At 40.1% G+C, this 14,845-nt stretch overlaps 1 protein-coding gene across 4 annotated transcripts in view; it reads left to right on the top strand.

Annotated features, from left to right (window-relative positions):
* Positions 1–14,845, top strand: part of TNIK (TRAF2 and NCK interacting kinase) — a 436,634-nt gene that overhangs the window by 258,490 nt on the left and 163,299 nt on the right. For all 4 annotated transcript variants that reach the window (XM_036754967.1, XM_036754966.1, XM_036754965.1 and 1 more), the window contains exons 6-7: positions 1,173–1,263; positions 4,297–4,427. In XM_036754967.1, coding sequence (XP_036610862.1) covers positions 1,173–1,263; positions 4,297–4,427 — 222 coding nt within the window. The remainder of the gene's footprint in view (positions 1–1,172; positions 1,264–4,296; positions 4,428–14,845) is intronic.

Raw genomic sequence — 14,845 nt, 5'->3', positions numbered from 1 at the left:
CCAATGGAAATAGAATTGCCCTGCCCTGCCCTGCCCTGTCCTCGCTCCCCTCCCTTCCCAATGCTCCCCTCCTTTCTCTTTCCTTTTCTGTCTCCTCTCTCCATCCCTACTTTCCTCCCCTTTCTTCACCTCATGTTGCCTTGCCCTTCCCAAATCCTCTTAATTCTAGTGCCTTCTCTATTTTAATTATTTCCCATTCATCCTGTATCCCTGTGACATAGCCTGTATTTATCCTGTATCCTGTATTTCCTATTTATCCATTTGTACATTATTGTTTGCTTAGATTGTAAACTCCTTGAGGGCAGGGACTGTCTTTTGCCTCTTTTTGTATTCCCAGACTGTAGTACAATGTCTGGCACACAGCAGGCCCTTAACCTTTATTGATTGACCATTATGAGGGGCAGAGCATGAGAAAGGACAATGGCCTTGGCTTGCTAGCTTTGTGACCTTGAACATGTCACCTCACCTTGAAGCCTTTGTTTATTTTACTTGATGTGTGTTATCATCATTATTTAATTTGAATCAGAAACTACAAAAAAAAATAACCAGACAAAAATTTTTCCTTGATTTCTTAAGGGTTGCATGGTACCCAATTAAACATCCCAAAATAAGAGCATAGATTTAGAACTAGACTTTTGAGCTTGTCTCCTCCAAATGCTACATTTTATTATTGAGGAAGCTCAGTGCTAAGGAGATGGTGACCTCCCCAACATCATATGAGTAGTAGTAGTAGGAGGAGGCTAAGCCTGGATTTGCTAGAATCAGGCGTTCTCTCCCATGTACTATAAACTGCCTCAGAGGATAAAGGGCAAAACGCAAGTCAAATAGGTAAGAGTGAATTAACTGAAACAGGAAGTCAGTCGGCTAGAATGTTTCATCTTAACTTGACCTATATTCCCCACAGGCAGAGAGAGAAAGGTTATATTACTAAGCAGTAAATCCTGTTCACTTTTATGATTGTCCCATAACTTAAAACATCATCCTGAGCATATGAAAGATTTGTGTATAATGAGCCCTCCGGGCACATCTGGGCCTGCCTGTTTTTTTTTTTTTGAAAAAAAAATTATTTTTGCTCATAGCATGCTTATTGGAAAGGGGGGAGGGGGAAATGATTTGTTTGTAATCAGGGGCACCCCACTCTCATTAACCCTCCTGACTCTCCATCTCTCCAGGGCCTGAGTCACCTGCATCAACACAAAGTGATTCACCGTGACATTAAAGGGCAGAATGTCTTGCTGACAGAGAATGCCGAAGTAAAACTAGGTAAGAGTTGTTGCACTCAAACTCTTGGAACAGGCAAGGAAAAGCAGAGTCAGCCAAGCCCAGGAACTAGAAGGAATTTGATAGACGTCATGTCAGGCCAACAGCTGAGTTTCTTTCTGCAACAATTGTGAATTTGAGGCTCACGGCTTAGAGTTCGCAGTTCTAAGAATAGAAGTGGGATTGACAATTTTTCTTTGTTTATTTGATCAAGGCTGTTATTTGTACACTTAAAATGCCTAAAATTGCCTCCAAATTGGGGAGGAGCTGCCAACCATTCTGTAACGACATCCACTTTGAGGAGGTTGAGGGAGCGATGGGGAGATGGGTTTGTGTAAAAGTTGGCTGCGTTGTGTTCAGGGGGCCTGAATTGGAGACCACTGCACACTTCCTGCACCTGGTGGGAGTAGGAGCCTTCTGTAATGAAATCCAGTTCTACTGAAAGCAATCCCAGTTGGGCATTTTCAGAGTCATGGATGCTGCAGATTCATCTTTTTTATCTCCTTGTCTTCACATGAATGTTGATTTCGTTATGCCTTGTACACCACCTGCCAGAGGAATGCTCGGTTCCAGACATGAGCAGATCTCCTGTTTCTCTGACAGTTGATGGAGGCAGATTTTTTATATTACTTTTAGGAAGAGATAATTAGACTTTCAAAGAATAGAGTGAGAAAGCATTTCAATCACTTCATCCTGCGTTTTGGAGAATATCTTATTTTTTTATCCCCGTCTCCAGCCCTGTCCTTATCTCTCTCCCTATCTTTATCCCACTCTCTGTCCCTATCTCTTTCCTTTCTTTACCTGCTCCCCAACTTCAGAGTCTTAGAGCATCACCTGGGGGCATTAAATAGTTGAATACCATGCCCAGGGTCACACAGCTAGCCAGTACATCTTGGAGCTGTTAGCTTCATGAGCAGTCATTTACCTATTGTCCATTAGAGCAGCTTTTTCAAGGCTGTTCTGTGGATTAAATCTTATATCCCAGAAACCATCTGTTTTCCATTCCTTTCAATTCAACTCAATCAATATTCTTTAATCATCTAATGGGCAAAACACTGTGCTAGGCATTGGGATCTCCACTCCCCTGTTCCCCATCCACACCCCTCCACATACACACCAAGAGTGGAGGGATACAATAAACACACAGTTACGAAGCACTGGTCTATGGCACAGCATGGCCATAGATGAGTCAATGCAGCATCACCACACCTCACAGTGGCTGTCCCACAACTCCATCCCTAAAATGCACTCTCTCCTCATTTTCACATTTGAAAATCTGTAGCTTCCTTCAGGGCTCAGGTGCCACCTCCTACAGGAAGATTTTCCTGAACCCCTTAATCGTTAATGTTCTTTACCTTCTCCAATTATATTATAGGTAGTTCTGTGTACCTACTTCATCCCACTCCTCTCTAGTCTCTTCCCTTTCCTCTCTTCCTCCTCCATGAAATATAAGGGTCTTGAAAAAATGAGTCATATCCATTTTTCCTTTGTGTCTCCAGGACCTAGGACAGTACCCTAGACCCAGTAGATGGTTAAAAATGTTTATGAATTTGCTAAATTGACTTTCACAGCACACACACAAAAGCTCTGGGCCCAGGCTATTGCATATGCCCAGAGGCATATCATGGTACCATAGAAAGAGCCCTAGCCTTGCAGGCAGAAAGTCCAGATGAGCAGTTCTGCTCTGAGTAAGTCTGTGAGCTTAGTGATTTCTCCTTTCTGTGCCTCATTTTCTTGATCATAGAATGAAAGGGTCAAATTAGAAACCATCTCCAATTTTCGATGATTCTAGTAGAGATGTCCCCAAAAGTGTCTTTGTTCTCCATCAATTTCCACTAACTTAGTATGATATGTTCAATTGAAGAGTTTATTTTAATTTCCAATTCATTTCAACCAACATTTAGTGAGCTGTTTTGATTTGTGAAGCATTGTATGGGGCATTGGATATATGAAGATAAAAATAACACAGTCTCATTAGGACATAAACTTCTGCAATAGAGTGTAAGCTACATGAGGGCAGGAAGTGGTTTTAACTTTTTCTTTGTATCTGCAGCATGTAGTACAGCACTTGGCTCATGGTAAGCTACTAAGAAATATTTATTGGCTGTTGACTAACTGTCCTACACTCAAGGAGTCCTACTGGGGTGCAAAATGCTACATATAGAATGTATTGAATAATTGAGATATTCTTGTATATTTAAAATATGTTTAAAAATTGAGATACAAAAGAAATATTGTACTGTAATTTTCCCCTAAAGCATCCCTAAGAATATTCAGAAGTTATGAAAATAAGCACAGAATTATTTTCTAGAAGATTCTACTTTTTATACAATACCTATGTTCCTGTTGCTGAACCAGTTACTCCCACCATCACCCTTTTTAGGAAGCAATCCTGCATTGCCTGGGTGGAATTTCAGTTTCATCTCTGTGTTTGTGTTTAATCTGGATCCCAGAAAGTTTCTGTTAACAAAAAATACATTCATATTTTTATTTTTTTCTCTGAGTCTGTGATTTCATCAGTGGGAGGAACTCCCAATATGGAAACTCTCTCCACTGATGCTGATCTGCAACTCAGATTATAGCCTTAGAGTTTGTACTCTTAACAAGTGAGGGGACTTAGCATCACACACACAGTATGTGTCAAAGGTAGGACCAGGATTTGAATACATATCGTAAATTCAGGATTGAGGTTCTAGTCATTAGAAGGGATGTCAAGACTGGTCTGCTCATTATGCCACACTGACTCTTCAGAAATGGCATTATTAAATGTAGAGTATTTCCTCTGCTATCTTTTGATGTAAGCACCCAGGATTGCTCCCCGCTATTGTTGGCAAGAAACTTCTAGGACAAAGCAAAGAATAAGAATATCCTTGACTTTCAGTCTATATGCTTAAGCAAATGTTCAGCTAGTAAGAACATGACATGATGCTATTTTGCTATGAAGTATTCAACTTGAGACTGCCATGTTATTTTTGTTCCCAAATGGATTGTAAGGCTTCATGCTTAATATGTATGTGTCTGTGTTTCCTTACCCAGTGGATTTTGGTGTCAGTGCCCAGTTAGACCGTACAGTAGGTCGAAGAAATACATTCATTGGCACACCCTACTGGATGGCCCCAGAAGTTATTGCCTGTGATGAAAATCCTGATGCCACCTATGATTTCAAGGTATGAGTTCTTCACTGTATTGTTTTCAGGGTCAAAGCAAACCTCCCATTCTGGGACTTTTGGTGGGAAGATCCTCTTGTATCTTTGAGTGTATAGGATATTTATTCAGTTCACATTTATTAAATACCTGTATACTGTATATAGGGTACTTCCATGAGCAAGAGGGAGAAATACAAAAATAATCATAGGATACTTAATTGGACTGAATGCATCAGGACTTCGATGAATCCATGGATGTTATCAATGTAGCTATGTCCTGCCATAGAACAGAGTACAGTATGACCTTGTCATTCTTTGTGACTCTTGGCTATGTCCTCCTGTATATCCTTCAAAGAAAATCTGCCCAAAATTCTAGAGACCTTCTAGATTAGTGTTTTTCCTTCCTTCCTTATTCCTTCCTTCCTTCCTTCCTTCCTTCCTTCCTTCCTTCTTCCTTCTTTCCTTCCTTCCTCTCTACCACCCTTTCTCTTTCTTTTGTTCTTTCTTTCCTCCTTTATTTCTTTTCTCCTTTCTTTCTTTCCTTCCTTCCTTCCTTCCTCTCTACCATGCTTTCTCTTTCTTTTGTTCTTTTGTTCTTTCTTTCCTCCTTTCTTTCTTTCCTTCCTTCCTTCTTTCCCTCTTTCCTTCCTTCTTTCTTTCTTTCTTTCTTTCTTTCTTTCTTTCTTTCTTTCTTTCGTTCCTAGCCTCCTTTCTTCTTTCCCTTCTTTCTTCCTCATTTTATGGATAGCAGAGAATAGAACACTGAACCTGGAATCAAGAAGACCTGAGCTCACATCTGGCCTTAAACACTTAGACCCTGGGCAGGTCACTTGACATCCATCTACCTCAGTTTCCTCATCTGTAAATTGAGGGTCATAATAATAGCTACTTCTCAGAGTTGTTGTGAGGATCAAATGAGATATTTGTCAAGCACTTTGCAAACTTTAAAGTGTTATATGAAGATACTACTACTACTACTACTACTACTACCACTACTACTACTACTACTACTACTACCACTACTACTACTACTACTACTACTTGCTACTAGTACTACTACTACCACCACCACCCAGGCTATCCATCTGTTATTTCTCATTCTTGGCTCCATTCATACAGATATCTGTCATGTGCTTTTTGCTCATGTCTTCATTTGGAAGGCACTGTAGTTCATTGATTTATGCCAAGTATATGTCTCTCCATGGACCTCCTCTTTGGGTTCTTCAGAAATTGGTGGGTGCCATGATTAGCATTGACCTCACACTTGGTTGTTGTGGGGCTCAAATGAAACAATGTATGCAAATGTAGTTTACTAACATTTGAATGTTATATACACGCTGTTGTAGTTGTCATTCCCAGTGTTGTGGTCAAACTAGGGTACCATATTTTTAAGATGTCCATGCGTATTTTTAAAATCACCCATAATATTTGATTGCTTATTTAGAAAAATTCTTTAAACATTTCTGGCTTGTCTTTTCTGTCCACTAAATCTAGCTTTTGTTCTGTCCTCATGACATTGAAAAACATGTTTCCATTTCATTTATCATTCATATTTACGGCAAACAATCTTGGCAGTTTTTTCTTTTCTTTTCATATTCAGTTTACACTAAATTCTGAATTCATTGTCTTCTGTCATCGTCTAACTTAAAATAGTCAGAGTCAAGCATCCTTCGTATTATATAGTCTCATTGCCAAGGGCCTTGTTATTGAGTTCCTTTTCGTAGAGTAGAGATAGGGTGTGAGCAGCTTCCATATGGTGCCAAAAGTGTATTGTATATTGTCAGTTGTCAGTTGAAATTTAGTGGGCCTCTCTTGGCTTCATGCTGCAAACTGAGAAGCTGCTAATAATAACACTCCCAGCAACCAAGTAGAAGAATGAGATCCATCATCTTTGTCCAAAGTATGCAAAAGAGTAGAGGTTTTTGCATATACTTCTTCTGTCTCTTGAGCCTGATTGCCTAGGCACTAAATAAGGAATCTTGGACATCTCCAGCATTGTTTACCACTATGAATAGCAACATGGTCTGGTGACATTGTGTTTAGATATGGGTCGAAGGTCATCCAGCAAATCTGGGGCCAATGGAATCCAGCAGACCAGCTTCTGCCCAACAGTTCTCTTCTAGCACTAGAAATTGTTGAGGAGGCAGGCCATACAGTCTTTGTACTGCTCTCTAAATAACCTTGGGCAAAACATTCAACTTTCTTTGTAGGCTACATGTTGTTGTTTAATCATTTTTTCAGTCATGTCTGATTCTTTGTGACCCTTTTGGGGTTTTCTTGGCAAAGATACTGGAGTGGTTTGCCATAACCTTTTCTAGCTTGTTTTACGAATGAGGAAACTGAGACAAAAAGGGTTTAGGGACTTGCCCAGGGTCACACAGCTAGTGTCTGAGGCCATATTTGAATTCAGGAAGAGGAGTCTTCCTGACTCCAATCCCAGTGTTCTATAGAATGGTAGAATTCAGTTTAATTAAACAATAATTTATTAAATACCCACTGTTCTAGGCACTGTGGATACAAAACCCTGAATCAGCTGACAGTCTGGTCAGAGAATACCACAGGTACACAGATAAATAACTGCCAAGTTACACAAAATAATTTTGGGACAGACACTGAAGAGCAATAACAACAGGGATCATTAGGAGTGACCTGATGTAGGAGAGGGCACCTGAAGTGATCTAGACACAAGCTAAGGATTCAGAGAATTGGAGGTGAGGTTGACTTGGAAAGGACCTTAGGGCTCACCCAGTGAATCCCCTTCACTTTACACTTAATCTTGACAAATAGTGTCACTCTCTCCCTATTTTACAGGTGAAGAAACTGAGACCTAGAACTTGTGATCTCTTTTGTTTACTGGGAACAACTAAAAGCTGATAGGGACCTTGGAAGTCATTGTCATTAAATCATGGGCCTTAGAGTTCATTGTCCTCAAGGAGCCCCAGAGATGTTATTTGACTTTCTTAGGGTTGTACAACCATTATGTATTAGAGACAAAACTACAGCCTTTATCTTCCACACATCCTAAAATGCTACCACTTGCCTGCCTTAAAAGCTGGTCCTGCAAACACACATTTAACTCTCCCAATGACAAGTATCAAATCATAATGAGGCATCATCGTAATTGAAATTGGGTCAGGAAAACACAAACTTTTCAGTCTTCATGATGAATCTCTCAGGGCAATAATAAATCTGAGTCTCTTTGGAGGAAAATGAGCTGGAAGGGCCACCATATTCTGTATTTTAAATGTCCTCCTTCCTTCAAACTTTGTCTATAGGAGAATTTTATGAGGGCCTATTAGAAAACAGTGGGATGATGTACAAATTCATCTCCTGTTAAAACAAACGTGGTTTCTTTAAACTACTAAGGAGAAGCACTGGCTCACTTATTTAAACCATAAATCCCTGTTATGCTATCCTGATTCACACCCAGGATCCAGGTTCTAAGCCGTTCCTTCTTTAGGGGTACATTACCATTCTTCTAGCAGTAACATGTTCAGCAGTGACTGGGGGCTGTTGGTCTATGTTGCATTGTGTAAAATAGCTCATAAAATCCCCTGGCAGGCTGTAGCTCAGCTGAACAGAGCCTTCCACCATTCTCAGAGTGCAGCTGGCTGTGGCCTCTGGAGGGGGCAATTCGCGACTTCTCAGTCCAGTAGAGAATCGTCCCCCCCCCAATAAACAACTTCCTTTTGGACATGTTCAGTAGAGGAGATAAAGTAGGTGAGATCATGAAGGGCAGGAGAACAGCAGAGTGGGAAAGGATGGGCTTGGCCCCTGTCACTTACAGAAGACTTTGAAACTATCTTAGCTCTTGAGAATTCTTTGTTACATCATTACTTAACTGCTGCCTGCCTCAGTTTCCTCATCTGTAAGATGGAGAGAATATGTTGTGAGGATCAAAGTAGATAAAGTACATAGAGAGCTTGGGAAAATTTAAAGCTTCATCTATATATTAGATATAATAGTGATGATCATTATAATTGCATTAATATTTCCATTCAGCTCTTGGCAGGAGCATTCTTTTTTGCTCTCAGAGGCCAGAGGGTTGGCTCTCTATGGGCTAGAACAGGGTCCTCAGTGGGGATGGGGACTTCTTCAATGACCCCTTATTTTGACCCCCCAAAGTCACTTGCTACACTTTCTTGCCTTATTTGCTAGAAGGGGTTTTCTGAGCCATATATAACTGGAAACCTGTTGGCCATTTCTTGGAGCCGCTATAACCAAAGGCCTTTTCGTTGAAGTCATGATAGGTGTAATTTACAATCTGAGGTCTCATAGTGGGGATGGGGTGTGACGAGGCTCTTGAAGGATTTGAACAAAGTGTCTCTCAAGATCACAATAAATGCCAAGATTCAACAAGGCAATGAAGCGTCTGGAGGCTTCATCCTTCGAGGATAAGGAAAGCCATTGGCCAAGCTCATGGTTATTGCTTGGAAGCAGGCAGCTCCTTCTATAGAGGGGGGACCACAAGCAGCCCGCCCCAAATCTACCCTATTATCAGGCAATAACATGAAAAATCTCATTTGTCTGGTGTGCTCATTTTCCCCTAGAGGTCCTTCTCTTTCTCATTTCCTGACAGCCTGTCAAAACACTTCAAATCAACGGAAAGGTTTCATTTCCCTGATAAGTATGTGGGACAAAAATGAAAGCTTTCCCTTTTGATGATAAATGTTCAAAAGAATCTAAATTAATAATAAAAAACAGTTCACAATTCAATTTCAAGGCTGCTTTATTTCACTGTGTGCTTATGTATTTTTAAATTCTGTATTTTATTTTATTAAGATCCTAGATTCTGAGGTAGTAGGGACCTCAGAGGCAATCTAGGCCAACCCCATCCTTTTACAAATGAAGAAACTGAGACTCAGGGCAGAAAGAGATTTTTTTCCAAGGTGTAAGCATCAGACAAGAGTTGAATGCAAATCCTCTGACCCCAGAACCAATGTTCCTCCTGGTGTACCATCAACTTAGAACCAAAAGGGCTCATTGTTTATCTAGGAAATGCATCATGGGGTGGTGGATAGAATGCTGGGCTCAAAGTCAAATCCCTCCTCAAGCTAATTGTGGGACTGTCAAGTCTCTTAATTTCTCTTTCCCCCATCTGTAAAATGAATTTAATAAAAGCATCAGCCTTTCAGAGACATTGGGATGACCAAATGAGATCATGAATGTAAAGCCCTTTAAAGATGCTTTAGTAGAGAATTTTCTCATCTTTGAGTTCCCTGGGACCATGAGATCTCATCAATAGTTCCATCTGCTCAAATGAGAAAATATGAAGAAATTTACAAAATATAAGTGTTATATAAATTTATCATCTTGTTCATCGCCATCATTCTCCCACTCCATTTGTTTGTGGCACCGCAATAATAATAGTAACAATAACTAGCATTTATATAGCAATTTGAAGTCTAGAAATTGCCCTCTATGTATTATTTTGTTGGATCCCCACAATGAGCCTGGGAATTACGTCCTATAATTAATTATCTCATTTCACTTATGTAGAAACTGAAGCCAACAAGAATGACTTGCCCAGGTATTAAGCATCTTTGATATGATTGGAATTTGGGTCATTCTGATGCCAACTTTGTCCTTTAATTATAACTGATTGTGTGTGTGTGTATATATATATATATATATATATATATATATATATATATATACATACATACATACGTATATATATTTATTCACTCATATATGTATGTATTTGTGTGTATATATTTTTAGATATAAAAATTCGTATTATACATATATGCATGCATCTATTTATGTATGTATGTATATACGTGTATGGACAGCTAGGTGGTGCAGTGGATAAAGCACCAGTCCCGGAATCAGAAAGACCCAAGTTCAGATCTGATCTCAGACACTTACTAGGTGTGTGACCCTGGACAAGTCACTTAACCCTGTTTGTTTCAGTTCCCTTATCGGTAAAATGAGCCGAAGAAGAAAATGACAAAGCACTCCAGTATCTTTGCCAAGAAAACCCCAAAAAGGGTCATGGAGACTGGCATGACTGAAAATCACTGAGCAGCAACAATATATGTGTGTATGTGTATATGCACGTACCTTAAAGCATTTATTTATAGATACATCTGAAAATATGCATAGATATGTGTGTAAGGTTTACATTTGATAACTTAAATGACCCTGTAAGGTGATGGGCATCACAGGAGTTATTACTCTCATTTGGCAGATAAAGAAATTAGGGCTCAGTGACCAGGGTTCTGTCATACATCAAGTGAGTGTCAGAAGCAGGATTCGAACACAGGCGTTCTTTCTGGAATCCAGATGAAAATCCCTTTCCCATGGACCATGCCCCATCTTGTTTAATGTCTTTAAACCTCAGTTTCTATAACGTAAATTCTGGATAATAATCCCTGTCCTGCCTATATCATAGGTCTGTTAGAAGGATCAAACAGCCTCCCGGGGTAGAGAGCTAGAAGGGCCCCTAGTGACCACATCTGGTATTGTATCTATCCGTGCACTGTTGCCTCAGGAGGCAAAGTCACTCAGTGCCCCAAATCACTCAGTGAGAACAGCAGGATTGGAATCCAGGTCCTCCTCCTCCAGAGGGAGACGCCCTTCTGCTGCACCATGCAGCCCTTCCAGTGTGTATATGAAAGTGCTTTGGAAAGAATAAACCCTGATAGATGGGGTTGTGAGGTGTTAGGACTTAGGACCTCCATAAGCAATATAATGTATCCACAACTACATTCTCCAAGTCTTAAATGCCTCCTTTAATCGCATGCCTCACCCTTTCCACTCTCCCTGGAACCTGACATGCAAGCAAGCTTCAGACTTTGGTAAAAATTCACAAATAAATCATGTCAGGTTACAAAAATGAGTTTGTTGGAGGTCAATTAGAGAGGCAGTATGGTATAACAGATTCATACTGGACTTGAGGTCAGGAAGTACTGAGTTCAAATCCTTTCTGAGACACTGTGTAACACTGGGCAAGTCACTGACTATCTCCGAACCTCGGTTTCGCCATCTATAAAATGGACTAATAGTAGCACCTAACTCCAAAGGTTTTTGTGGGGATAAAATTATTATAATCTTTGTAAAGATCTTTGCAAAATTTCATAGCATTCTATAAATGCTATTATTATGTGACCCTGGGAAGGCGACTTAACATTTCTTTGCTTCAATTTCCTCAATTGTAAAACAGAAGAGTTGGACTTGATGGTTCCTAGGGTCCCTTCCAGCACAAAATCTGTAATCCCAGGATGATATGACTCATTAGTCTGCATGGTATGTGATCGCTTAAAGAACACTGGGCTTCATGCCTAGAGATCTGGGTTCAAGTGTTAGATCTGAAACTTACAAGCTGAGTCACAATGAACAAGTCTTTCTCTCTTTGGGGGACATAGTTTCAATAAACATAAAAATAATTTATGCTTCACTTTAGAAGAGCTATTCTTAGAATAATACTATACAAAGATAAGTTTTTGTTGTTATGTAGATTGTCATTGTTCAGTCGTTTTCAGCCATGACTCCCATTTGGGGTTTTCTTGCTGGAGTAGTTTGCCATTTCCTTCTCCAGCTCATTTTTACAGATGAGGAAACTGAGGCAAACAAGGTTAAGTGACTTGCCCAAGGTCACCCAGCTAGTCAGTATCTGAGACCAGATTTGAACTCAGGTCTTCCTGACTTCAAGCCCAGCACACTATCCACTGCGACAATCAATTTATAACCCAAGGATACATCCTTACTTCTCACCATCTTTCATTACTTCCCATCATGAGTAGAGGTGCCAACTTTTGTGAAGGAATACAAGTTCTCATTAGGATTAGCTTAAGTAAAGCTTGAGCTAATGAAAACTCCAGGGAATTCTCCTAGCATGTCAAGAGGAGAGTAAAGTGGATTGCCTCAGGAGACGGTGGATTCCCCACATCTGAGGTCAACATTCCGAGCTGCATGACCCCTTATCTGGAATACTGGAGAGGGCATTCCTGAACTAGTCTGCTGTATCCATTCAAGCTCAAAAGTTCTGTGAATCTTCTGACTTTGGATTATCTTGGCTGCAGGGTCTATTTATCCTATCCCCCCCTTCCCTTAGCACAGATGATCAAGACGAGTATGTTCTCGAGAAGTATCATGTTACAGGATTTTATTCTGAGTTACAGTTTTAGCACAAGTCAAGACAGGTGAACAAGTCAACATGCATTTTTAGACTCTTGTGCCAGGCACTGTGCTAAGCACTGAGGACATGAAAGCAAGCAAAAAAGAAAGCTGCTGCTTGACATCCAAGAGCTTACATTCTAATGGAAGGAGACAACACATAGAAAGGGAGTAGAAAAGCAGAAGTAGGGGAAGAGAAGAGGTACCCACCCCAGATGTAGTGAATGAAGCATGGCTGGACTGAGCCATTCCTCAAAATGGAACTTCCAAGAGGAACTCACTATTGAAAGAAGGGAGCTACTGGGTCAGAGGGAGAGGGCAGCTAGGCATGGTGGCAAAGTCCCCTGGATGGTAGTGACCAAAAGAGTCAAGACATTATCGCGCAAGGCATTTGGCAACAGGATGAAAATTAAGGACTCTGATTTTTGTCTTGCCTTGATGAGTGACCAGAATGCATTATTGAACGCCATGTGCCTCTATTTTTGGTAAAGTATAGTTATCTCTATTTCCATGACTTCATCACCTATACAGTCTTCAGATTTCCAGCTGGAAGGATCTCGCCCCCTCATTATATAGATAGGGAAACTAAGGAAATAAGATTATTACTAGCCTAGGAAAGTAAAGTGTGTATCATATATAGAACTTATCCATCCCTCCCCAGTCCACCAACAACAACTCTGAAAATCCTCTTTCTTCATTTCTAATGGCAAAATCATATTTCATTACATTTACGTATCAGAACTTGTTTAGCTCTTCACTAAATAATGGTTCAGAACTAGGTTTGAGGTCAATTATATGGCAGCCTCTGGTTGGATCCCCCATCCAATCTCTTACACGCCAAATCATTTTGATGTGTGAAATTGCCAGCAAAGGCATGTAAAAGAAGGTGGTGAGGCATATCAAGGACAGTGAATTAAACAGTGGGGAATGAAGATTCCCCACTTGTCTCCCGCAGAGTACTGCTCTCAACTCCCTATTAACAACTTTGTCTCTGCAAAACACCTGGAGCTCTGTATATCAAGTCACTTACGGCAGAGTGTTGGCATGGGAACAAAGGGTGTTGGAAGAGGGTATTGTGGCTTCCCCTTGGTTTCCCTCTGCTCTCTGTAGAGAGCACTTTGGTTTCCACTTAGAATGGGAACTAGTTGGTAACCAGAGCTGAGAACCCAGCTGCCCTTTTGTCTTCTTTTTTCTCCTTGGCTAGCCTACCCCATTCTTCTCCAATCCTGTGCCTCGTTCTTCATGAGACTTTCCCCAATGCCTTTCAAAACACATAGCCTTTTGAGGGATGTAGCTCTCAAAGGGAAGATGAGATTCATGTCTCTGGTCACACCTCTTTAAATACTTTGGCTACTCACTTGATATTGATGAGATGTAGGGAGCTAGATGAACTTTCTCAGGCTAATGAGTTTAGCAGATGGTATGTGAAACATCTCATGCTACCATTTATGTTGGAATTTTTCAACAAACGACCTGTGGAAAAGCATAACAGTAACAGCAACATTGTGCAATGCCCAACTTTTACAGACTTAGCTCTTGTCAGCAAGGCAATGATCTAAGACAATTCCAAAAGACTCATGATGGAAAATGCTGTCCACATCCAGAGAAGGAACTGTGGAGTCTGAATGCAGATCAAAGCAGACTATTTTCTCTTTTTAGTTTTTGTTTGTTTTTTTCTTTCTCATGGTTTCTTCCTTTTGTTCTGATTCTTCTTTCACAATTAAATGTCAAGCACTAGCTTTCTTTTTGTTATTTCTGATTTCTTTCTTTCATTTCATAGAAATATGTTTAATATGATTGCACATGTATAGCCTATATTAGATTGTATGCTGTCTTTGGGAGGGGAGTGGGAAGGGAGGGGGAAAAACTGGAACTCAAAAGCTTATAAAAGTGAATGTTGAAAACCACAAATAAATAAATAAATTTTTAAAAATATAGCAATTGAATGTTTAATTTTTTAAAAAAAAGAAAGTTTTTATGCTGAGTTGATCAACAAGCATTTTACTATCCCCAGATACTATGATAGGTGCTAGGGAAACAACCAAATAATTCTGCCAGATCCCACCCATCAAAGAGATTACATTCTATTAATGACAAAAACTCAATACCACGCGCCTCATGAAAACTTACTATGCGCTAGTGACTCCTATAGAGTGTGTGTGACTCCTATAGAGACAAAACTCCAGGACCCCAGACATTAGACTGACATTAAATGAATTTGTTAAATTAAATAAAGATTACAGGAGTTGCATTAGGAAAGTGTCCACAATTCATTCATTGGTGTCTCTCCTTTTGGCGTTGGTGTTCCCAGTAGAGTA

Source organism: Trichosurus vulpecula, chromosome 4 (genome assembly GCF_011100635.1).
Source record: "Trichosurus vulpecula isolate mTriVul1 chromosome 4, mTriVul1.pri, whole genome shotgun sequence".
Taxonomy (NCBI): Eukaryota; Metazoa; Chordata; class Mammalia; order Diprotodontia; family Phalangeridae; genus Trichosurus; species Trichosurus vulpecula.
The sequence above is the reverse complement of the archived record's forward strand: the minus strand, read 5'-3'. Positions and strand labels throughout refer to the sequence as shown.